The 26,302-nt window shown below is 40.2% G+C and overlaps 1 protein-coding gene across 3 annotated transcripts in view; it reads right to left on the bottom strand.

Annotated features, from left to right (window-relative positions):
* The window catches only part of NCKAP1 (NCK associated protein 1), a 103,910-nt gene that overhangs the window by 56,498 nt on the left and 21,110 nt on the right, over window positions 1-26,302 (bottom strand). For 2 of the 3 annotated variants that reach the window (XM_075829542.1, XM_075829541.1), the window contains exons 2-10: window positions 24,482-24,499; window positions 20,181-20,291; window positions 13,860-13,952; window positions 10,198-10,254; window positions 6,986-7,128; window positions 5,773-5,863; window positions 4,103-4,240; window positions 2,292-2,340; window positions 1,461-1,617 (exon numbers count right to left, since the gene is read on the bottom strand). In XM_075829542.1, coding sequence (XP_075685657.1) covers window positions 1,461-1,617; window positions 2,292-2,340; window positions 4,103-4,240; window positions 5,773-5,863; window positions 6,986-7,128; window positions 10,198-10,254; window positions 13,860-13,952; window positions 20,181-20,291; window positions 24,482-24,499 — 857 coding nt within the window. The remainder of the gene's footprint in view (window positions 1-1,460; window positions 1,618-2,291; window positions 2,341-4,102; window positions 4,241-5,772; window positions 5,864-6,985; window positions 7,129-10,197; window positions 10,255-13,859; window positions 13,953-20,180; window positions 20,292-24,481; window positions 24,500-26,302) is intronic. The other variant, XM_075829543.1, reaches the window with a different exon arrangement.

Here is a 26,302-nt window from a genome sequence, read left to right on the forward strand (position 1 = left end):
TTGGGGGTTTCCGCTGTTTTGGTCCCTCAAGGGCATTGCAAACGCGACATGGCACTGAAAACTATTCCAGCAAAATCTGCTCTCTTCATTTTTACAGACTAATTCCAATAAGTTTAGTGTGGAGTCAAAATGCTAACTATACCCCTAGATAAACTTCTTGAGCAGTGTAGTTTCCAAAATGAGGTCACTTTTGGGGTGTTTCCACTGTTTTGGCACCACAAGACCTCTTCAAACCTGACATGGTGCCTTATATATACACATTCTAAAAAACAAGGCGGCCCCAAAATCCTCTAAGTGCTCCTTTTGCTTCTGAGGCCTGTGTTTCAGACCATTAGCACACTTGGGCCACATGTGGGATATTTCTAAAAACTGCACAATCTGGGCAATATATATGGAGTTGCATTTCTCTGGTAAAACTTTGTGTTAAAGAATTTTTTTTATTACCAATGAATTTTGGCAAAAAAAATTGAACATTTTAAATTTCCCCTCTGCTTTGCTTTAAGAAACTTTCTGAATGCGGTTTTGAATGCTTTGAGGGGTCTAGTTTTTAAAACGGATGATTTATGGGGACTTTCTAATATATAAGGCCCTCAAAGCGACTTCAGAACTGAACTGGTCTCTGAAAAAATAGCCTTTTGAACTTTTCTTGAAAATATGAGAAATTGCTTCTAAAGTTCTAAGCCTTGCAAAGTCCTAGAAAAATAAAACTAAAAAATAAAAAGGACTTAATGGAAATAATGCAAACATATAGTAGACATACGGGAAATGTTAACTAGTAACTATTTTGCGTTTACAAGCAAATACATTTAAATTTAGAAAAATGCTAATTTTTGCACATTTTCTCAGAGTTTTGGGGTTTTTCACAAATAAACATTGAATATATTGACCAAATTTTACCACTAACATAAAGCACATTGTGTCACGAGAAAACAGTCTCAGAATCGCTTAGATACATAAAAGCATTCCAGAGTTATTACCACATAAGTAACACGTCAGATTTGAAAAAATTGTCCTTAAGGCCAAAACAGGCCGTGTCCTTAAGGGGTTAATAAACTTTTCAAAATATAAGTTCCAAAACATGAAATAATATACGTATATTTGGTATCGCCACGACCATAACCTGTACAACAAATGTTTAACATTATTTATGATGATCGTTGTATGGTGTAAAAATAATTAAATAAAAACTGCAGCAGAAACTGCTATTTTTCTGCAATTTTGTAAAAAAAAAAAAAAATTTATATAAATTAAAACGACAATGTACTTGCACCAAAAGTCGGTACCTAAATAAAGTACAACTCGTCCCGCAAAAAAATAATGTCTCATACAGCTACGCCGTACAAACATAAATGAATAAATGAGCGCCAGGATGCAAAGAGGGAAATCTAAAAAAAAATTGTCCTGTCCTCAAGGCCAAAATTGTCAGTGTCCTTAAGGTGTTAAAACAATTACTGACATACCCTCTGATGTTGACAAAAAGTTCTTCTGCTGCCTTATGGATATGGAAAACTTCATCTCTGTAAAGGGAAAGACATGAACTGCTCTGCAGGGCAAGCTTCCACAGATTTAGCGAAGTAGCATCTGTATTTAGTATTCCATGGCACAGTATAAATCCAACTAGGAAAGAAACAAAAATACCATCATGAAATTAACTTTTATTTCTATTATTATCATCACAGTGAAGTTCCTTTAATTCCAGTATGCAATGATCCAGAAAGTCTGGCAATCCAACAATTGTTTAAGGCTCCAATCACATCAGCGTTAGGTTTTCCGTTATACTGTTCAGTCATGGAAAATGGCGAATCCGTCGCATAATGGAAAATAGCAGCGCCCAACGGAACCGGTTGACTTTAATGGGTTGTCATTGGTGACACAAAGTAGCGCTGCATGCTACGCTATTTTGTTCAGCAAAAATGCCAAAACCTGCAATGCAGATGTGAGCAGAGCCTTACATAGAACTGCAATGTAGTGTAGAATTTTGCGAGACCAGATACCGAAAACTGAGCAGCGGGGAGCAATTAGGAAATAACTTTTGTAACCAAAGGTTATAGCAGAATATATTGTGTTATTATTTTATTTTGTGCTTTATCCTTGAAGGTTCTTTACCGTTATAGGTGAATTTTGCATACGTCAACTCATTCTCCATACATATCAGAACACATTGATGTCAGATTAAATGGATTTACTATTATTACTACTGCTCCTACTAAATGTAGCGATCTATAAAGCTAGGTTATACAACTTTTACAGAGCAATCTCAAACTTAACAGCAATAAATACTCTATACTTACAAATTATCCATTTTTCCATAGCATCCAGTGAGAGATATTCACAGGGCATCTACAGGAAGAACAAACATATCAGAAAAATATATTTAGCAATTATTCACTATTACAAACCTTAAAGGGGGTTTCCCATCTTGGACAAATATGGCATATCCACAGGATATGCCATAAAAGTCTGATTGATGCGGGTCCCACCTCTGGGACCAGCACCCATCTCTAGAACGGGGCCCCTAAACTCCGTTCTGGCTTACTCAGCTCCCGCTGCCTCCCGGCCACATCCTGGTTAGGTGGTCGGGAGTTCCGGAAACAGCAGAGCTCACTGAGCTATGCGGTTTCCGTAACTCCCATAGAAGTGAATAGGAGTTAAGGAAACAGCGTAGCACGGCAAGCACTCGGCTGTTTCTGTAACTCCCGACCACCTAACCCGCATCTATCGGACTTTTATGGCATATCCTGTGGATTTGCCATAATTGTCCAAGATGGGAAAACCCCTTTAAAATGACATGTAAAATTTGTGTAACCATATATAGATTTCAATCAGTCAAGTCGTTTCAATTTCTGGTTTGACCAGGGTATTTTTTGTTAACCATGTTCACATCTGCTCCTCTGACGGAACAGAACAGAAACACTGATGCAAGTGTGAACAGGGCCCTCTTAAAAGGGAAGGTGTCATGAATTTATTTATTTTTTTATTATATTGCTTTTAATAAAATATAAACAAACATTTTATTTATTAGTGTTGTGACATTCAACTTTTTACTGGGTTCTTTCTTTTACTTCACTATGGGGGCTGCCATTTGTTTTTTCATCTCTGTATGTGGCGATTAACGACACATACAGAGATGGAATACGGCACATACAACCCCATAGATAATGCGAACGGGAGCCGTTCCATTCACAGAAGCGTACACCGTCTGTGTGGGAATGGTGCATGCGCAGCTCCCACACAGACCAAAACGAAGCTCATTCGTAGAGCGAAATCCGGCGCCATTTTCATGTGGACCGGAAGCCGCTGCCGGACAGTAAGATGACGACTTCCGGCCGCGGCTTCCGGCCATATGTTCAACGAAGTGAAGGCGCAAGGAGTGTAGACCAGCGGAGGCGGCAGGAGCAGGTAATTTATGTTCGTGTATGTGATGTGTGTATTATGTTCGTGTGAACTGTCTGCTGAGCACTGTATCTGATCCTCCTACACTGTGCAGTCGATCAGAAAATGGCGGCACACAGTGTAGGAGGTTTGAAGATTCAACCCCCTCCTTCTCCTGGCACTAGCCAAAATAAGGGAGGGGGGATTGTGTGAGGAGAGTAATGTCCACTGAATACAACCATTAGAAAATAAAATCAATGGAGATTCCATCAGGCAGACTCCCACCCATCAGCTCACTATTGAGAATGCTGCCAAACGCAAGTGAATTCTCCTGACGGGACAACTACTTTAATGAGAACCATTTTTTAATATGGGGTAAAGGGGCCTGAGTATGTATGTCATTGCTCCCCCTCCACTGAATGTTAAGAAGATCCTATTAAGGAACACAACCTACATTACTATTTTAATCTGAAAATGGATAAGTTCCCTTAAAAGATTTCCGGTTGGTTGCGCTTATTAAATTTGCTTGATATAGACAATAGAAGTGGTTATAACATAGACAATAGAAAGTGATTATTATTACAGAAAGTATATAATTGCTGTGAGCGATGACATTCTCTGTAAAGCGCTGTAGAATATGTTGGCACCATCTAAGCAACAGGAAATAAATAATTGCTCTGAAGCTTGGATCTAATTTTTATGCCACAACTAAATGGATTCAGCGCCATACCGTATCTGACTGTGCAGGGTTCAGCATTGTACTTGGGGCACTGATGAGGCTGAGAAGTTGGGCATTTCTCCACTGTTCTGCTGAAAGGTTTCTTCGAGGGTAAACCATCTGAAGTGAAATTAGGGCATCTGACAAGGACTAAAAAGAAAAAAACAAAAAGATAATTTAAGTCTCTGCATTACTGAACAAAGACTGGAATACACAAACAACTATAAGAACACAGAAAATAGGCTCCATTATAATAATGGTATCTATTAACGCATCATCTGAGAGCCAACATCTCATATTGGAAGCCGCTAAATTGTTTACCAAGCTGCAAGGCTAAAGAGAACGCAATCTGCGGCAACATCTTTTTTTTAGTCACAGCTACGTTTGTTTTGCACTATTTACGAGGAGGAAGTTCATTAACTTGGGAAATTATGCCCTTTCATAGTGGATGTGGAAGGCACTGAATATATGAAAATACAGCCATAAACAGGCCTCCATTTATAAAGTGCTATACAACATAAAAGAAAAATTGCAGCATGTTCCATTAGATGCCATAAATCGGGCTGCATACTCCTCTAAAAGCACTTGTTCAGTAAAGAAAAAAAGTCCCAGTCTGATTATTGTGTATACAAATTATTTTTGCGTGATTATTGCAACCAGCTACATAGGATATGCAAAATATTGTGATAGGTCTAAGACCTCAGCACCCAGGAAAACGAGGATTAAAGGGGTTGTCTAGGATCAGAAAAAGATTACTGCTTTCTTTCAAAAATCGTGCCGCACCTGTCCATAGGTTGTGTCTAGCATTGCAGCTCAGCTCCATTGAAGTAAACGGGGTTGATCTGCAATACCAAAACAGATTCTGTGGACAGGTGCGGTGCTATTTTTGGAAGTAGCAAGCCATGTTTTTCTAATTTTGGACAACCCCTGTCGACGCTAACTTATGGATGAGTCAGAGCTTAGTCCTTGCGTCCCTTGGTAGAAAGCATATCACATATCATCGGGTATCGTGATCAGGGTCGTCATTTTGGCAGGGCAAGCGGGGCACATGCCCAGAACCCTGGGCATTGTGAAGCCCGCACTTGCTGCCATCACTCCACATACTCACCCTACCTGCTCCTGTCGGGTTCTCTTCACCCCTGGGCGCAGTGCTTGCTCCTGACGCCAAACAGCATCTGGAGCCAGTCCTGCGCCTGGAGGTGAAGACGAATCGACTCAAAAGCGGTGACTGGGTATGTATAATATGATGGATATGGTCTGCTGGGGCCCTGTATCTAAGCCTATCATGTGTGATACGGTCAGCTGGGGTCCTCAGTAGAGAGCAGCGCTATCTTACACCCACGCGAATAACATGACAGACAGGAAGTGTCATGCGATGTCATCACTGGCCCCTGAAGAGAATAGAACAAGTACACACAAGCGATTCGGTGAAGACAAGGTAAGTTTAAAAAAAAATACCATCGGCCAGAGTGACACAGAGCTTTGGGAAGTGCAGGGGGCGCCATAGGATCAACCCTTGCCCATGGCTTATAAAAGGACTAAGGACGGCCCAGGTTGTGATACTACTGAGCCTTAGCTGCAGTGATGTATGTGTGAAGTAAAATAATGAATGAACGGGAGATTCCGATTTTTTTTTTAATGCACTGTAACCAAAAATCTCTGGTTAACAATGACATACTAACCTTACTGTGGGGTACAAACTCTTCCATCATCTTTTTTAAAGGATTTTCATAGTCTACGATCATCTGTCCAAGCCGAGGATACTCTCGATCACTAGATGGGTAAAAAAAGATAAGAATATATATATCTAAAAACATCAAAATCCATAATCTGAGTTTCCTGTTTTGAATCTTTAAAGAATCTGTGCGAAATTATTTATTATTAGATTATTATTATTAGCCGGGACAAATGTCAAAATTTTAACGTAAACAAATAAAATCTGAATTCTAAAAATAAAAATCATATTGTACCCTATTATCAAAATTTTTTCTGAATGAAGCCACCTGGCACATTGTGAAAATTACACCCAGCTTGTTACACTCATGGACACAGTCATGCAATTTAGCATCAGAGTCTTTTGTTTAAAAAAAATTCATGCTTGTTGATAAAAGTTTGACCAAAGTAGACTGTAAGACACACAATTGCTCCTAAAAAGAAAAGTTCAAGATATGCAGAGTTCATACATGCCACTTATGTCTATGTTTATATGCACATATATTCACAAAATCATCAAAACTGAAGAGACCAAAAATCTCAATGATTCAGGAGCAGCAAACATTCACATTTCCTAGTCGATAAATAGTCTGATATAGAGCGCATATCTTCTCTGATGGTTAAGGGGGTGATAACATGTACTAAATTAATTGCATCACCCCCTAGGGGGACACTGAAAGGCTGTACAGGGGGAACGATGACTGGAGCGCTGCAATCTTTCTTCCTGCTGTCGCTTGCAGCTTCCCCCATCCCCTACACACACACACAGAGCCAGTAGTAAAACTTTTAATCCTACTCCCCGATTTCCAAGGAGTGCTGCGCCCTAAATGCACCTAGAGCTTGATATTAATTCTAAGCTGTAGAACATATCTTTTTAGCCGCAGCAAAAAAAAAAAACACACACAGGCTGGGAGCACCACCGAGCGGCGCAGTGCTAAATACTAATGGACCTCAGTTCTCTGGATTAGCAGGGTTCCCAGATAACGGACGTCAACCGATGAATGTCATCGGATGTCCTAGTTAGTTACCATGACATTCAATGATGGGAACAGTCCTTTAACACCCTCCCGAAAATGTCCCCTTTTTTTATTGTAGATCTTGAATTTAGAACTCCAAAATCCTGAGTTATGCTCCAACTATATATACTTAAGTATGGTTTTAGACACAATGTTATGCACATACCTGGCTCCATGAGTCATTTCATGAGAGTAGTTGTACAGTCCTATAATTGCTTTCCTTTCTTCAATCCGAGAAAGCATTATCATTAGTGTAGTGTAGGTTATGATCAAATCTAAGTAGTTCTTGGTTAAATCAAAGTTGACAGTCTGCAGAAATAAAACAAAAAGATAAAGTGTAACAGTTAAAGTAACAGGTAAAAATACTAAATGACAATTGCATTCCATCAGAAAGCTTTAAACCATAAATATCTATCTAAACTTCCTGTTCCGATAACCCCGTTTTGCTTTCCTCCATTTCTCATGAGTTTGAAGGGGTATATAGCATTAGTCTCCAACCTGTGGCTCTCCAGCTGTTAAAAAACTACAACTTCCATCATGCCATATGTTGTCAGGGCATACTGAGAGCTGTAGTGTCGCAAAATCTGTAGAGTCACAGGTTGGAGATCTCTAGCGCTGTAATATATGGACTTAAAGAAAAACGACATAGTAGCTCTGAGTTGCATCATTGTGGGAGCTGTAATGGGAAATAAATGTACCCCCATACTAGGGTTCCAAATATCCGCACTTTACGACCACATTTTTATACAATCTATATTACAAGTTATATCACTATATATTAATCGGTTACATTATTCTCATACACAAAAACATATAGAACCTGTTAATACAAAGTAATTTTATATAGTCAAACAAAATAATTTACCAGAAGCGACTAGCAATAATGTGTGGCCAAAACTTTGCAGCAATCAAAGAAACATGACTGAAATATCAAGTGCCAAAGGGTTACGTGTTATTAATGAGACGCAAATCAACAAATATCACACCCTCCCAAAACCCAATCCATAAGATAAACTCTTATGAGCCACATTCCACATACTGCCACGTTAGAGAAGGTGGACTTGCAGAATTCCACACTTTTTTTTTTTTTTTATGTAGACCTTTTTGTACTATGGGACTACCCTGATCACATCCCCTTTAAGTTTTTTCCCACCATGGCATATTGCTAGAATATGTCATTGATCGGTGGTGGTCTGACTGCAGAACCCCCATTATCTTTGAAATGAAGGTGTCTCAGCGCTGGTTAAAGTGGCTGTCCGGATAATTTTTTTATCGATGGCCAATCGTTAGGATAGGCCATCAATATCAGATTGGTTAGAATACAACTCCCAACACCTCTGCGATCAGCTGACAAGGGGACACAGCGTTAGTCGCCGCAGCCTTTTCACAGTGCCGTACACATCCAGAGCAGCTGTGACTGGGATTGTAGTCCTGATCCCATTCAAGTGAATGGGATGATGCTGCAATCCCAGGCACAGTCGCTACCGATGTGTATGGCACTGTGACTGGTAAACACTGAAGAGGTCGTGGCGACGAACAGTCAGCTGATTGGCGGAGTGTCGGACCCGCACCGATCTGATATTGATTACCTATCCGAAGTATAGGTCATCAATAAAAAAATGTTTAGACAACCTCCAAGTCCTGCAGCTCCTTCTTTAGCTGGCCATACACATGAGATTTTGACCATTTCGGACAATCATCGTTTGCAAAATGAACGTAAACAATCGTTTACCTCTGTCTGACAAAAACGTGATCAGCCAGGTTGGAAAATTTTTGGCTGAAACTACAAGTGTATGCAACTTTTTGCTGGCCACAGGGAGTCACACTTATTTTAAAACCAACTCCCTGTTGTGTTGCCGGTGGAATCATTCATACAAACAACCCCACGAACGATTGATCGTCCGCATTCTGGTTTATCAATCTCTTTTAGCGTTCCTTCACAGGGACACACTCCGCCAGCCACTGTGCAGGGGACTACAACAAAGCCCCATTCACTTCAACAAGTATTGCATTTGCCAGCACAGTAGGTAGCAGGGAGTGTGACAGCAAACTGATAAAGCTGATAAATACTCTTCCTGGGCCGTGTAAACGAGCACCGATCAACAAGACCACTTGTTGATTGGCGCTCGTTTGCTCCAGTCACCAGGAGCTAGTGTGGCACTCGTTACTCCGATCGCTTGTCCCCATACAGTTCCATCGTGTCGGCAGCATGTCTCCCTGTTTACACAGGGGGATGTGCTGCCGACAACGATAAAAGTTTATGCATTTAAAACGATCCAATCAGCGGATGAACAAGGGCAATTATCAGGAACAAGCATTCTTTGAACGCTCGTTTGCCCGAAAATTAGCCAGTGTAAAAGGGCCTTTAAGACATTTAGAATCGTGGCACGTTAAGGTTACATTTTAGGTTTTAAAGGGAAGGTGTCACGAATTTTTTTATATATATATATATGTTATTGCTTTTATTATGTCATTAAAATAAATTTTATTTATTTGTGTTGTACTTTTTTCTCTCTTTTACTTCTCTATGGGGGCTGCCATTTTTTTTTCCATCTCTGTATGTGTCGATTAACGACACATACAGAGATGGAATACGGCACATACAACCCCATAGAGAATGCGAACGGGAGCCGTTCCATTCACTATAGTGTACGCCGTCTGTTTGGGAACGGCGCATGCGCCGCTCCTACACAGTCCGAAAGGAAGGTCTTCAGCAGAGCGACATCCGGAGCCATTTTCATGTGGACCGGAAGCCGCGGCCGGACAGTAAGATGACTACTTCCGGTCGCGGCTTCCGACCATATATTCAGAAGCAAGGACAGGGAGCGGAGTGCATTCGCTCAAAAAATGGCGGAACACAGTGTAGGAGGTTTGAACATTCAACCCCCTCCTTTCTCCTGGCACTAGCCGGGATAAAGGAGGGGGAATTGTTTGAGCACACTAGAGCGAGTGTGTCTTCTCCAGTTTTGCAGCATAAAGAATTAGGTTGCTTTACCACATGCCAATGCTGCAATTTTGGGAATTGCTCCCTCTAGTGACCAGCACATGGAAATGTTATAAATTAGAATCTAATTTATTATATTTCCTGACTTGTGAAAAAATTTAAAAAATTAGAACAATGTTTAATCATTTATACACTAACTGTTTAACTAAAAAAAAAAAAAAAAATTCTAGCGACACATTCCCTTTAAGTAGCCAAACTATAAATGTCTTCCACACAATGCTGACAATATTATTATTTCTAATAATATAATGGTTGTCTTCAAAATTATCAGTGCGTATTCACTTATCCACATGGAAGGCATTCTATATTATATGTAGTCTATTTATAAATAGGCATGGTAAAAAAAAACAACATCTAAAATCATTTATACTTACAATATCAAAGAAAACTTGACACACATCAATAGTGTTAAGCAGCTCGCATACATGATCCTGAAAAAAATAAAATAGAATATTCAGACATATAGTCCAATTCTAGATAATTGCCGGAAACCTGAGAATTATGCTTTACATGATCACCTTTACACCTCTCAATCACAGCAACCAAAAGTCAAAACCAACTGACTGGACATGTAACGTGTACGTCCAGTTTAAAGGTTCACAGGGTAGCATATTTTGGAAGTCGCTCCTATTAATATATGCCTTCACTAATATACTGTACTTTTATTGGATGCACGGCTAAGGGGCCGTTCACATATGTTAGTTGTCCCTTTGTTTCCCTCCGGCGTGTTACAGAAAAGCAGGAGGGAAACTGATGCTAGAACGGATCCCATAGCCTTCTATGGGATCTGTTCTGGCACATGGTACATAAGTTGTGGGGCCGTACGGCGCTGGACCTGTGCAGGAGATGGATCCCAAAACTTTCCTGGGAGCCGGAACCAAAAACGCTGCAGGTAATGTCCAGCGCCGCATCCTATCTTAATTCATTGTAGCCGGAAGAACGCCGGGTGCTTCCATATCCACCTTCCAGCAGCACCCGGCATGGGAATCCCCGGCAAGAGCATTGCCGACGCTCTGGCCGGGGAGCAGGAGCGGAATTTTGTGCCTCCCATGCCCCGCTGTAAATAGAGCTACCCCCCCTGTAGATAGCACCACTGTAGCGCCCTCTAGCAGCGAAATCCCTGGACAGAGAATTGACAATGCTGTGGCCGGGGATTCCGCTTCAGGAGTTGCCCCTGTCCATATATGATCAGTGACATCAGGAGCTACTCCTTGAGCTCGATCCCCTGCCGGCAGAGCATCGGCAACACTCTGGCTGGAGATTCCGCTTCCAGAGGTAACCGCTGATGTCACTGTCCATATATGGACTGTGGCATTAGGGGCTTCTCCTGGGGGAAATCCCCGGCCACAGCATTGGCAATGCTCTGGCCGGGGATTCCGTTGCTAGAGGTAGCTACAGTGGCACTATCTACAGGGGATGGGGTAGCGCTATATACAGCGGGGGTGGCACTATCTACAGGGGGGTGGGCTGTGTAGCATTACCTACAGAGGGATGGGCTGCGTGGCATTACCTACATAGGGCTGCGTGGCATTACCTACATAGGACACTGCAACATTAATGACAGGGGGGGCAGTGTGGAACTATCTACAGGGGGCACTGCAGCATTTTCTACACATGAAATTCATCTGTTTTAAATATTTGTCAAAAACGGAAACGCAGACATGGAATGGATACAAAACAGATGTCAAAAACAGACCGAGACGGCCGTTTTCAACGGCGAACACCCGGATTGGGTAGCTGTAAAAGCGGCAAAACTAGATTCTCCCTGAAGTTAAGGCTAGTGTTTGGCATCTTTGCAGGTTCACAAGTCTACATCGAAGATCTGATGTCAGTGGACAGCGGCTGCCTTCTGGGCTCTGTCTCTTGACGCTGCACTCAATATGACACACGTGACATTACAATGTGTGTGTCAGACTTCAGTGTAGCGCTGAGGCCGGAGAAGAGAAGGAGATTCCTGACATGGTACACAAGTATCTAATCTATCATGTAACTAATCTATCACAAACTATGCACCACTGATAAAATTGGCACATTTTCAGACCCTAGACTAACTTTTTGGTAGACCACTGTGGTAAAACCTAATGTTAAAAACGGATGGTAAAAACTGATGACAACTAACGAAAACTGATGGTTCTGTAGAAAAAAAAATTGTGGAAAAACCTGATGGCAACCGATACATTTTTGCATCAATTGTAATCGCTTGAGACAAAAAAACTGATGCTGATGCAACTGATCTATGTGAACGCATCTTTACAAATCCCACACAACTCTGCAGCCTGTTTTGTGATAGTTTGAAGCTTTTGGCACACTACCAAAATCGCTACGCACGATGGTCTAGAATTCGCTGATAAATCTAAATAAGATTGCATTACTTAACTTGTACTGGTCTGTAGTTACAGCCTATATTATTCTCAAGTCATTTTCAGAGCTAGATTTACAATTCTGCCCAAATCTCCATGTATTTCCTGCTGGCTCAATGCACAATTTGCATTCTGGGAAGTATAGACTTTATACTAGACACTGAAGGGTAATCCTAGGCAGCAAGAACCAATTCTCTCAGAAGACCGTTTTTCTAGGTATCAAGAGGTTTTTGACATCACATTTATAAAGCTTGGATACTGAAACTCTCTTATTCCATATCCAACAATCATGTTATAATATGTAGCCTTATTCAGAAATGACGGAGGATCCACCGAGAATCTGACGGCCATGAAGACTGTAAGATGATCCTTCTCCTTATTGAAGAAAAGCCATGCACGTTCGGCTGAACAGGAGGGTTTTTGGCGCACTACAGGCTAACGGTTGCACTATTGTATGGCTAGAAACGACACGCAAAACCAATATTAACTTAAAGACCAATCAGGCAACTGCCACGTAAGCATGCCCTATGAATCATCCTAAGGCTACATGCCCACGTTGCAAAATTTGGTGCAGACAATCCGTGCTGTAAATGCAGATTATTCCGCAGGTAAAATCTGCACCTAAGTGTGTGTTTTTTTGTATGTTTTTAGGTGTACATTTTACATTTTGAAGCAGAAATAGGTGCGGTTAATTTATTTTATTTTTAAACTAGTCCGATACAATTTGCAAGCCGGAACCCAAGCTAAATTGACATGCGTCAAAATGTTAAATATGCAGCGCAGCTCTATTTACGTGCAGTAAAAATCCAGAACGTGGAGATGAGATTTCTTAAGATCGGATTTTCTTTGGTGGTACTGTATTACACTGCGGATTTGCCGCACGAAAATCCATGTGACAAATCCGCAGCGTGGGCATTTGGCCTTAAAGGGAACCAGACGCCGTTTGGAGGCCTCAAAACTGCTGACAGTGTGATATAGGAGATGGCAAGTTGCACGACCGAAAAACCAGACGAAAGTGCCACTCTTTGCTCTGAGTAATGGCTCTAGCGGCTAAATCAGGAGACCGCTAGAGCCGAGCTTGCAGTGTAGGAGCACTTGTACATCAAGTCCCGTCTCAGTGGCACCTGCAATTGGTGCCCAATGGGAATTAAACATAGTTTAAAATGCCCCTCCACTCCCCTATATAACCCTACAAGTAGTTTTGAGACCTCAAAACTGCTGACAGGTTCACTTTAAAGAGGACATAAAGCCTCTCCTGGCATGCATTTTGTTACAAATACTTGTAATTCCCCAAATAACGATTCTGTAGCATATTTTCTTAGAAGTCTGCATTGTGCCATTCCTCCGTTATTCCTCCTACAAATTTATGAATAAAGTGACTAATGGGTGTTACCAGTTAGAGGTGTGTTCCTACACAGTCTGGATCGGTGAGCACTGATTGGACAGTGTCAGACTGTGTAGGAACACACACCCTTTCACAAGGGGAATGGTAACGCCCATCAATTTCTAGGAGAAGTAACTGAGAAAACAGACAACCAGAGTTAGAAGAGATACTCCAGAATTGTGATTTTATGGGTATTAGAAGTATTCATTAAAATAGACATGACAGGAGAGCTAACCGGTAATCTTTAACAAGAGCCACTGCTATCAAGTATAAAACGAAGCCAAACGCTCACCTTAAATTCCATAACATCCACAAAAGTGAAATAGTAAAGTGCCAAATTTTTCAGAATCTCAGACTTCTCTTTTTGGAGTTGTGCAAGCTGTTGCTGTAAAATTTGGAAGACAAATATTCAGTCAATTGAAATATACACAGAATGACAGATAAAAATTACAGCCATCCTAATCATTTGGCCTCCTGCTCTCTGTTTAGTATGCCCTCAACATCTGATATCATACTTACCACCCTTCTAGCAACATACAAGGTTTATTCATGTATTTAAATACTGTTAAACATGTTAAATGCAGGGAATGAAAGAAAAAAAAAATGAAAGAAAAAAAAATTAGAAAAAAAAGAAACTTTCCTAAAGGGGACAAACTTAAGCTATGTCAATAGAGAGATAGAGCAAGGCAAGATCCTGAGATGTAGAAGCATAGGACACTTAAAATTCTGAACTTACCAAACAGAATATCCAGGCAAAGCCACGTTACGCATGCAAAATAAATGTAGATACAAACATAAAATACAGTAAAACGATCTAGTCACAATACAACAAAAGCAACAAGAAAGAAAGAAAACAAAATAGAAGCAAAACACTTGTTAGACAAAAGAGAATAATGAGCAAAGCATAGAGATATTAGAGAGTTAAGAAATATATATGTATTTACAGAAGAAAATGTGAACACATGATGAGGCAATGCACATAAAGCAAAGCAAGGAGATTATTATATGAAAAGAAAGGATGAAGCTGATCTGGATTGTATGCAATGTTATCACCAGAAGTAAACAGACCTAACACAATGGTGCCAGGTATAAACTAACATAAATCCTGCGGAAACATTTGTTTCTTTAAGAAAGTACATGTAAATCTTCCCAAAAATGAATTATGACATGTCACTTAGTAATTGCAAATTAATAAGCGTCCAGCAGCTGGTACCACAGTGGTTTACACAGTGCCCATTCATTTAGAAGAAACCAACCATCATTGGATGAACAGGCAATCAAGAACGGCCCACCCTGGAAAGCAAAGAATTGTACTTGATAGAGTTCTGATAGAGAAGATCTTGGATAGAGGAACTAGCTGACGATACATCGGGGGTTGCCCAATACAGACCACCGATTTAAGGAATTGCATTACCTGCAAGTCTCAAAAACAAGGGAGCAACTTGGCATCTGATGATTTCGGGACCTCCACAGCAAGATCCTCTCTTTGCAGGGGTTATCCATTCTGGGTAATAGGTGGCATTTGAGGGACTCTCTCACTATTACCTGCATATTTCCTCAAAGGACCCTCGGTAAACAAAAGCTGTCCAAAGTGGACAATTCCTTTAACATGTACCTTGGGTTTAGGCAGCATTATCAGCAACTCCTAAATATATTGTTATCTGCAGAATTGTCAATTGTCATATATATATATATATATATATATATATATATATATATATGGGAATTAAAGGAGTTTTCCCAAAATAATTATTTATTACCTATCCATTCCCATGGGGCTCTCAGGATTGGCAAGGGAAGCCCATTCTCGTGATCATTGGGGGTCCCAGCGGTCTGACCACACAGATCAGATATTTATCCCCTATCCTATGGAGAGGCGATGCTATTGATTATGGGTAAACTCCTTTCATTTAAAGAGGCTATGTCACCAGATTATAAGTGCCCTATATCCTACATAGTCTGATCGGCGCTGTAATGTAGATAACAGCAGTGTTTTTTATTTTGAAAAACGATCATTTTTGAGCAAGTTATGAGCAATTTTAGATTTATGCTAATTAGTTTCTTAATAGACAACTGGGTGTGTTTTTACTTTTTACCAGAGGAGTGTATGACGCTGACCAATCAGTGACCAATCAGCGTCATACACTTCTCATTGTTCCAGCCTAGCATCTTTCACTGCACAAATCACACTAACAATGGACTGGAACAATGAGAAGTGTAGGACACTGATTGGTCAGCCTCATACACTCCGCTGTACAACGTCCAGTTGGTTAAAAGTAAAAACACACCCAGTTGTCTATTAAGAAACAAATTAGCATAAATCTAAAATTGCTCATAACTTGCTCAAAAATTATAGTTTTTCAAAATAAAAACCACTGTTGTTATCTACATTACAGCGCCAATCACATTATGTAGAAGATAGGGCACTTATAATCTGGTGACAGAGCCTCTTTAAGCAGACAAGGTATAGAAGCTGCAGAAAATTTGTGTCGAATTTAAGCAGCACATTGAAAGGGCTGTAGACCGTTTTACAACAAACTATAGAATACCATACATATCAGTTTATTTTGCAGACATGCTCTACCCAACCACTGGGAATCTTAATATCCAACATCTGTACAGGTCTAAGGCCACACTACCAAATCACTCCAACAGCGAGGGAAAACAAACAAAAGGAACTGCTCTAAATGCAATATCCTAATAATGGAGTCGGAATATATCCCAACACCAAGACATCAAATTTGTACTTTCTACTTAAGAAGCCGTGTGAATTGGCACAAGTCCCCCAACGTTCAATACGAATAGCACTCAAACACAGAACTATTATCAAGCAAGGCAGAAGTAGCAAAGAAGAGTGTAATGGTCATATCATTTATTCACATGCCAGCCGAGAGTCAGACTAATGGCCACCTGCAGATCTGGTTTAGAGGAACATAGTAAAAAAAAAAAAACTAAATGAAAACCGTAGAAATAAAAAAAAAATATATGAATATAATAACCATCTAAATTAGTCCTCTTTCTTTTGACGTCGGGATCTGCTGGTCCGGTATTATGGCTAGGCCACAGGGGGGCAACATCTTAAAAAATCCTTTAGACAGTGCAGTCACAATGCTTCAAATCCCCATCGCGGGCTAGTTATAACAGCAAACCAATGGATAGCAGATGAAGAGTTCAGATGTTAAGTTCATTAGAAAGTTTTGTTTTTATTTTCTACGGGTTTCCTGGGTTGTATTAAACAACCTCGAATATAAGGGTCTCCTGGCTTCAAGGGGACACAGATCAGAAATATCACTGGGGAGACCAAAATGTAAAACCTTTACCCTGTAGCGGGAATCCATGGATTTTAATGGATAAAGGTGGTCCTCCAGAGCCAAGAGTTGCATGTCTTGGCTAAAGTTGCCAGAGTGTGTGCTGGATGGAGAACCAGCTTAATCTAAAATGGTCAACTGCTTTAAAAATCATTGGGGATGATTTATTTAATTCGTTCTACGCTAGTTTTCTAGTGTAAAAGAGGCGCAAATAAAGCAAGTGTTGCAATTTGCGCAAACAATTTTAGTTTTGCACAATTTATGTCACTCACACCAGTCTTTATAAATCCCCCCCTGTTCCCCTTTGCAAATATATATATATTTATTTTTATTTTTTATAATGCTCCCATGCACCTAAAATTGAAACTTAAGCAACTTTGAAAAAAGTAATTAGAAATATCCTGTGTGTCTACAGCTCCTATGTCTACAATTCCATCTGTCCCCTAATTCTTACTAACATGCATTCGATAGGTTAGCAAGAAGTAGGGGGCAGAAGGGGATAGGTTTGATGGATCAGACTACATAGGGTTTGCTTGTAGTCTGTTACCATGGAGATGAATACAGCGACAAAAAAAATGTAGTTTGTTTTTTTATGAAGACTATTTGCACAGTTTTTTTTACTTTTCACTTTAGATGCATAAGAGCAATCCCCTGTGCCACATTCAATGTTTATCCAGGAACAGTCACGACCATATGTATGGCGTTGTGCCTGGGTAAATAATTAAAAGGGTAGTCCGATATCAGCAAATTAAATGTTATTCTTTGTATAATTAAAAGTTATACAACTTTCTAATATACTTTCTGCATCAATTGCTCACGGTTTTCAAGATCCTTGCTTGTTGTTATTCAGTAGGAACATTTATTGTTTACTTCCAGTGGATAAAATGCGGTCCATGGTCATGTGATGGACACACAGGTGCTGGAATTGTTAGTTACAGTAGGTGTATCAGTGCTGTATCTTCTAACAATCCCAGCACCGGTGTGATCACCACATCACTATGGACAGAATTTTCTCCAATGAGAGGAAACAATGAATGTTCCCACTGAATGACAAGCAGAGACCTTGACGACCTTGAGGAATTAATAGAGAAAGTATATAGGTAAATTGTATAACTTTTAAATATACAAAAAAAATAACATTGATTTTCTGAAAGTGGACAACTCCTTTAAGGCGACATTGGGGATCTTTTTCTAGAGAACCTCCGATATAAGGTCCCTGATAGGACAAGACCTGCACCTAGCAGACACACACAATGCATATTTTAGGTGCTTGCCATTTACAACTGCAGCTGATAAGTTGGGCAAACACCACACCCAAGTGTACACTAGGCAATAGTCCGCCACTTCCTGGATAGTCTAGTATTACATCTACGCACCTTGTGCTGCACACACATGATCACAAGTAACAGGTTCAACCAGCTGTGTGTCACACATAATCCGCAGCCAGTGACTCATTCCTGTGCCTTGGCTATTAATCAATACTGCGTGGCTACCATGCAGCACATGCCTGCAGTGTGGATTGAAATGACAATATAACAAGCATTCTTATTTCTGTACAGGTTCTTGCGTGGTCATAATAAGGACCCGAGTAGGTGTCTGAGATCAGTCTCATGTGGTGTACAACCAACTTTCATTAACCTGTAAGAGGACGTTCAGCCATGCTGGCAGATAAACCTTTCTTTGTTAGGCAAGACTTGTACGATCTTGTCATGCTATCTGAGGAATGAGGTTTGGAGCTGACATTCAGGTCTCAGAAGACTGCTACGTAATAGAGTTCATCAAATGCAACACGATCATTTCAACAATCCAGATTTCACAAAGCGATTTGGGATCAGTCTGCTATAAATATTTAGAAGCAAGCAGTTCCACACTTCAATAGCATTGTTTTCAGATTAGGAGGAGCCCAAAATGTAGCTAATATTTTTATGGATTCTTCTTTTGGCTTTTGATTTGTTTATTACACGTAATTTATAAATAACAAAAACACCATCAAGGTTGAGAAACAAAAGAGAAAATGACAACACAAACACCATTTTTTGCGTTCTTTGATCCAGGGTGCTGTGTTCTTGGGCTCTGCCTTCAAACCGGTTTTACCAAGGCTGGGAAAATTCCATTTACGCTTCATGGTCGGGGAAGCAAGTGACACCCTCTAAGCTTCAAAGCAGGAGGTATCATTTATATAAGGGCCTGTTCACATCAGCGTTAGGGTTCCACTAGACCTTTCCGTTGGAGGAACCCATCAATAGAAGGGCAAACGTAAACGATAGCTTCCATTTGCATTACCATTGATTTCAAATGGTAATGCTTCCATTGCAAATGGTTTCCGCCCTGTAAGGTTTCAGTTTTTTGATAGAAACAATAGCGTAGTCTAATACATAGTCAACGGTATGGTTTCCGTTTGCCTTCCGTTCATGGGTTCCTCCGACAGAAAGGTCTAGCGGAAACCCATCAACGGAAGGGTGACTGATGTGAACGAGCCCTATGACCCCCTATGATCAGGGGGGGGGCACACGCTCTGCAGATAAGTAACTGCAGAACCTTGTGGTCTAGATTGTAACGTATGCTCTCTAAGGCTTTTTCCACAGTCTTTTTGTGGCTTTTTTGGTGGATTGTGTAAACACCATGCATTTTTTTTTACAAGTGTTTTTTGGATAGCGTTTGTTTTTTTTACACAGACAATATTTTGAAGTCCTATAGAGAAGCCTATGGGGAAATGCCTAAAAAAAAAATGTGCTGCAAATTAAGAAGAAAAAAACCCAACTGAAACATCATTTTATATGTCACTATTGGCTTTCAGCAAACAACTGGCCACAGCCGTTTTTAAAAAAAAATTAAGATATATAAAAACCACACCTGTTTTTCTAAAAATGCTGTGTGTGAAACTACCCTTAAGGAAAAAAGCTTGCACTCACTTGAAAGGAGAAAAAATAACCTCAAATCATCTCCACCATTGAGGAGGGTTCACTAGCTCAGGCATGATTTCGGCGGGATTGACCAATCACCTAATGCGATCGGGAATGTTGGATTTCAACCTGCTGGATCCTTTGTTCCTACCGGAGATAAGCCGCTGCCAGACGGCATATTCCCCCTTCTACCAGTGAGATATAATATGCCCAAACACATTCAGTAATACCCATGGCTGGAAATTAGAAACTATTCTCATACTACCACTCCACTGAGCTCACATACCCCCACCAATAACATCTTCAGAGTTCAGACATGCCAGAAGATGATGAAAGGTGCAATTCCTATTTAACTGGGTACGTGGGCACATTACATACCATATAACAGAAAAATGTACTTACGTTGTTATTGCGGGTTTCAACAGCAGGAAACTTCCTGACAATAAACTTGACGGCAGATTCTAAGTTCTTGTCGATCAGGTAAGAAGGCTTTGCCTTGGGATCCCCACATGCCTAACGGAAAATTGATTAAAAAAAATTAGAGAACATTTTGATTGCGTTTTTTTTTTTTTTAAGGAACTGTAGGGTTGTCTGCAAAGATTTTTATTTTAGAGTGAAATGACAAATAAAAAGACAAGTGTAAGAGTTGCCAGAGCTGGAAACCAGAATGAACAGGGGAAAAAAAAAGGCAAAAGAAGAAGTTCTCCTATAGAAAAGATAAAGGCATACATGTATGGAGATGGAAAGCAGCGTGGAAAGCACTAAATGTTCAATTCTCAAGAGAAAATGAAGACACATATCTATATAAAAAAAAAATAAAAAAAAAATAATTAAAAAAATTGAGGTAGAGATGTCAGCAGCAAACACAGCAGGTCAATGGGTGAGAAGAGAACAATGATTTCCTTTGATAGAAATGTATTGAGCTTCTCTAACAATGTAATAAAAACTATTCCTAAAATTATCAACCGTGCACAATCTGAAAAAAATAAATAAAAATGTAACAATTTTAAAAAATAAAAAAAAAGAAGGAAGATGCTCAGTTACTTATCACCTAGATTATAAGAGATGCTTATCCGGTTTCTGCTGCTTTAAAGCCTTAAAAAAGAAAAACTGGTCGAGTCACTCATCCCAGCTCTCAGAGCCGTTTCTGTCACAAAGAGAATGCAAAAAGTTCTCCCAAGTACCATGAGAATATTAATTTTTTATTACTAAAACAATCTACTTCTGCAAGGTGCCAATCACAAGGGAATTTTTGAAAAAACATAGAAGAGCGAGAAAAAAACCCGCACAATTTTATGGAATTTTAGAAACTCCAATTTCTAAAAGATTGTTTAAAAAAAAAAAAAAAAAAAGTGGCGGACAAATTATTCTAAACTTTAAAAAGAACATCAAGAAGGACTTCCATAGACCTAGGAACCAGGTAGTTATTGATATTGGTGAGTTTTTGGGATGGTTTCTATTGATATTTAGGAGAGTTCCTAAAATTCGAGCTGGAGTTTGTTAAAGAGGCTCTTCTACCAGATTATCCCTATCTCCTATTGCATGTGATCGGCGCTGCACTGTAGATAACAGTAACGTTTTTTTTTGTTTTTTTTTCAAACGATCATTTTTGGCTAAGTTATGAGCAGTTTTATATTTATGCAAATTAGCCTTTCTAATGGACAACTGGGTGTGTTTTCTCTTATTTCCAACTGGGCGCGTATTGTGTTTTTAGCAACTGGGCGTGTTTACTTCTTTCACTGCACAATCACACTGTGCTGTGGATCATGCTGGGCTGGAACAATGAGAAGTGTAGGACACTGATTGGTCACTGATTGGTCAGCCTCATACACTCCTCTGTACAACACCCAGTTGGTAAAAAGTAAAAACACGCCCAGTTGTCCATTGAGAAACTCATTAGCATAAATCTAAACTAGCTCATAACTTGCTCAAAAATGATCGTTTTTCAAAATAAAAACCACTGCTGTTGTCTACATTACAGCGCCAATCACATTATGTAGGAGACAGGGCACTCATAATCTGGTGACAGAGCCTCTTTAAGAACTTGGACACCTTTGGAGAATGAACGTTGTTTAGGGACAATGATTCTTTCCAAACCCAATCACCCATCACTATCTGTGACACTCCTGCCAAACTACGGTACTCTGTGTAAACGATAGGCATGGGCAGGGAACACAGCATTTGCAAATCTGGGAGGAATCTGAAAGGTTTAATATATTTATATATATATATATATATATTATATATATATATATATATATATATATAGTTCTTCAATTGATACAAGTGAATGAAATCATTCGGGTAAAGCTGCCTTCATGATGGATTTTGTTTTATTAAAAATCAATGTTTGATGTGTTTTTAAGCACTTTTTTAATTGACCTAAGAGGCTCTGTCACCAGATTTTGCAGCCCCTATCTGCTATTGCAGCAGATCGGCGCTGCAATGTAGATTACAGTAACGTTTTTATTTTTAAAAAACGAGCATTTTTGGCCAAGTTATGGCCATTTTTGTATTTATGCAAATGAGGCTTGCAAAAGTACAACTGGGCGTGTTGAAAAGTAAAAGTACAACTGGGCGTGTATTATGTGCGTACATCGGGGCGTGTTTACTTCTTTTACTAGCTGGGCGTTGTGATGAGAAGTATCATCCACTTCTCTTCAGAACGCCCAGCTTCTGGCAGTGCAGATCTGTGACGTCACTCACAGGTCCTGCATCGTGTCGGCCACATCGGCACCAGAGGCAGTTGATTCTGCAGCAGCATCAGCGTTTGCAGGTAAGTAGCTACATTGATTTACCTGCAAACGCCGATGCTGCTGCAGAATCATCTGTAGCCTCTGGTGCCGATGTGTCCTCGCTCGTCTGACACGATGCAGGACCTGGGGAAGTGACGTCACAGCGTGATCTCTCGAGAACACGGCTGTGTCTGCACTGCCAGAAGCTGGGCGTTCTGAAGAGAAGTGGATCATACTTCTCATCAGAACGCCCAGCTAGTAAAAGTATTAAAAACGCCCCGATGTACGCACATAATACACGCCCACTTGGACTTTTCAACACGCCCAGTTGTACTTTTGCAAGCCTCATTTGCATAAATACAAAAATGGTCATAACTTGGCCAAAAATGCTCGTTTTTTAAAAATAAAAACGTTACTGTAATCTACATTGCAGCGCCGATCTGCTGCAATAGCAGATAGGGGTTGCAAAATCTGGTGACAGAGCCTCTTTAAGGCCCTTTTACACTGGGCAATTATCGGGTAGACAAGTGTTCGTAGAACGCTCGCTGCCGATAAGTGCCCTGTATAAACAGCGCAGCTATCAGCAGATGAACGCACAAACACTCGATCGCGGATAGTATCGTTTTAAAAAAATTAAATATTATCGTTGTCAGCAGCACATCTCCCAGTGTAAACAGGAAGACGCGCTGCGGACACGATAATGTATGGGGACGAGCGATCAGAGTAATGACCACTCATCCCCATACGTAGCTCCTCGTGACAGGAGCAAACAAGCGGTCTCGTTGATCGGCGTTCGTTGCACCGGCCATAAGTGGCTGGTGTAATACAGCTTTTAGGCTTTAAAAAGTGCACATGGAATGGGAAGCTGGACTGCATTCACACCAGTGACATAAATTTGATCTCAAGGGATAACTGAACATTTTCTTGGTAGTCAACATTCTAGATTAATGGATGTGGAGGACACTCATAGAGAGACTATAGACCCAGAGAGCAAAAATCCAGACTTAAGGGTCTATAAGGGCTGGTTTTACAAAGGCGTCTTTCACCACCATACCTGTCAAAGACTCGACTGAATCCGAGTAGGCGGCAGAGGCGAAACACATCCGTATAACTCAGCCCTAAACGGCACATAACCAGTGACTTCCCCAGCTCAGAAATAAGCAGATATGAAATAATCTTGTCACTTTCCACCATAAAGCAGCAGAAATAGTCGCATCATTTTAAAATGAATCTCATTATAATCTGGCAACAGGTTTTATTAATTACGTTTTCAGGAGTCACGCAACACATACTATATGTAAAATTGTCATTTGGGAAAGAAAATTAAAAATAAGGGAAAAGGGTCACCTTCCCTGTTTTACTTTACCCCTTACCTGTATTATGTGGGTCTATCTACAGCTGCAAGCCACCAATACCACGGTCCCAGTGACACTGGCACTAATCACGAGTGGCCCGACACGCCAGCATGATATGTGCAAGAGGCCTGCAGCGCCACTTACGACTAGGGTCTGTTTAGCTGGAAGCATCAATATGATGGGGAACAGTAATCCAATAAGCCAATATTTGGGGTAAAGGCAAGCAAGGAGGTATGGGAGCTGAAAAACGTACAGGGGAAGGTATTTCTTTAACACTGTGAAGTCCAGCACATATCATGTACACTAGAACAGTAAAATTATATTGTGTAAACCATGCTGGGACTTGTGGCAAAGTTTATTTTATACATTTTAAAAGTGAGGAACTAGGTCTGTGTGGAGCAAAATATCTAGACTAGCAAGAAAGAACTAGGCAGCGGCACTGAAGTACATGCACACCTGTCTCTGCATGCTCGTGGCATAGTACAGCCGTCATTAAACTAAACGAAAGAAAGAAAAGAAAGAAAAGAAAAGAAAAAGAAAAAGAAAAAGAAAAAGAAAGATCATGGTTTAAGAAACTGGAAGGGACAAAGGGAAGGTGAAAAGCAATGCAAACCTTCCAAACTTGTCCTTGCTGGGAAAGCATTTAAATAAAGAGAGAGAGAATTACATAGAGACATTATATAGCGAGCTAAACATTAATATATCTGAACAACAAAGAGCACACATATAAAACCTCACTTAAAGGCACTCTAACCTTACAGAATGTATTAACTTACACGTCTGAGGCAAAAAAAAAGGCAAATAATGTGGTGATTCAACCCATCTTAATTAATTGATTTCATATTTAGTATACAAATTAGTTGTCCCTATGTCTTTGTGGCGCTGACTCACTCTACCGGACCTTCACCCCACCCCTTTTTTTTTTATTGGCTCTCGGCACAAGGGCAGTAATTCCCAACCTTATTACCGTGTGGAAACACCTGAAAAAATTTCCACTCCTGGGGTACCCCTACTCCCTACTGACTAATAGGGACATCACATTAATTGTTGCATTTCCCCATAAAATTGTATTAAATATACTTGTAAAGATCAAGCACCAAAATTAAAAAAAAAAATGTATTTTATGACCTCTGTTAGGCGCCATGCACATGACCACAGTTTTTCTCTGTAACTACAGAGATCTGCAGACCTATTCATTTCTCATAGGCCACGGACACCTATCCGTATATTTACAGATATGTGTCCGGGCCGTAGAAATGATCCGCAAAATAAAAAAAAAAAAAAAAAAAAGTGTAAGCTAATACATCATTAGTTACAAAATGATAGGATTACGGTGTTCAGGCTAAAACAGAGGAAAACACATTTGGGTTAGAGTGCCTTTAACTTCGATACACTTACAGCAAGATTATAAACAAAATTTTAAGGCTCCATGCACCCGTCCAGAGATTTTATCCGTAATATCGGATAAAAAAAATAACTGACAATCATTTCTATCAGCCACGGACAACTTCGGGTGTTTGTCCAGGCTGTAGAAATGAGCCGCAAAAAATAGGACATGTCCTATTTTTCGCATTTACATACCGCATGGCCGTAAATACTGCATGGACGTGTGCATGGGGCCTGCTCACATCGGCGTTTTGCTTCCGTTCATCGGTTCCTTTCAACCTTTCCGTCGGAGGAACTGATAAACGGAAAGCCAAACAGAAACAGCTTCCGTTTGCAGTACCATTGACTTAAATGGTAATGCTTCCGTTGCAGTTGGTTTCCGTTTCCATTCCGTATTATTTTTTTGTGTGGAAAAAATAGCGTCATAGACGACACTATTTATGGTTTCCGCAAAAAAAAAAACAGGAAACAAACTGTAATGGAAGCGTTCCCATTGAAAATCAATGGTAATGCACATGTAAGCTATGGTTTCCGTTTATCTGTTCCTCCGGCGGAAAGGTCGAACTGAACCGATAAGCGGAAGCCCAATGCTGATGTGAACACAGCCTTATCTGGTACGATTCCCTCCCCAAAAACACATAAATAACACAATAAAGCTAGTCAAATCTACATAATAGACATAAAAGCACACAGCGATTCCTAAAATTACTATCCCCTGTACTTTACAGGCTATGGAAACCTTTGAAGACTTTTTTTTCACTAAAACGATGTATTATATCGTTTAGTGCAACTTTGTAATTTGATTTTATAAGAAAAAACAAATTCAGCTTCTGTATCTTGCGCTGAAACAAAAAAACGTAGGCCTCATGTACCCGACCGTTGCCGTGTGCACGGCCTGTAATTACGGCACGCGCGGTCACGTAGTGTCATCCACGGGCTGTCTGCAAATCACGGATCGTGAACACATAGATTTCAGTGAGCCTGGACTCCCGGCCAATGCAAGGACCCGTAGAAATGAATGGGTCCGCAATTCATTCACATTTTTGCG

The sequence above is a fragment of the Rhinoderma darwinii genome, chromosome 6 (genome assembly GCF_050947455.1).
Source record: "Rhinoderma darwinii isolate aRhiDar2 chromosome 6, aRhiDar2.hap1, whole genome shotgun sequence".
Taxonomy (NCBI): domain Eukaryota; kingdom Metazoa; phylum Chordata; class Amphibia; order Anura; family Rhinodermatidae; genus Rhinoderma; species Rhinoderma darwinii.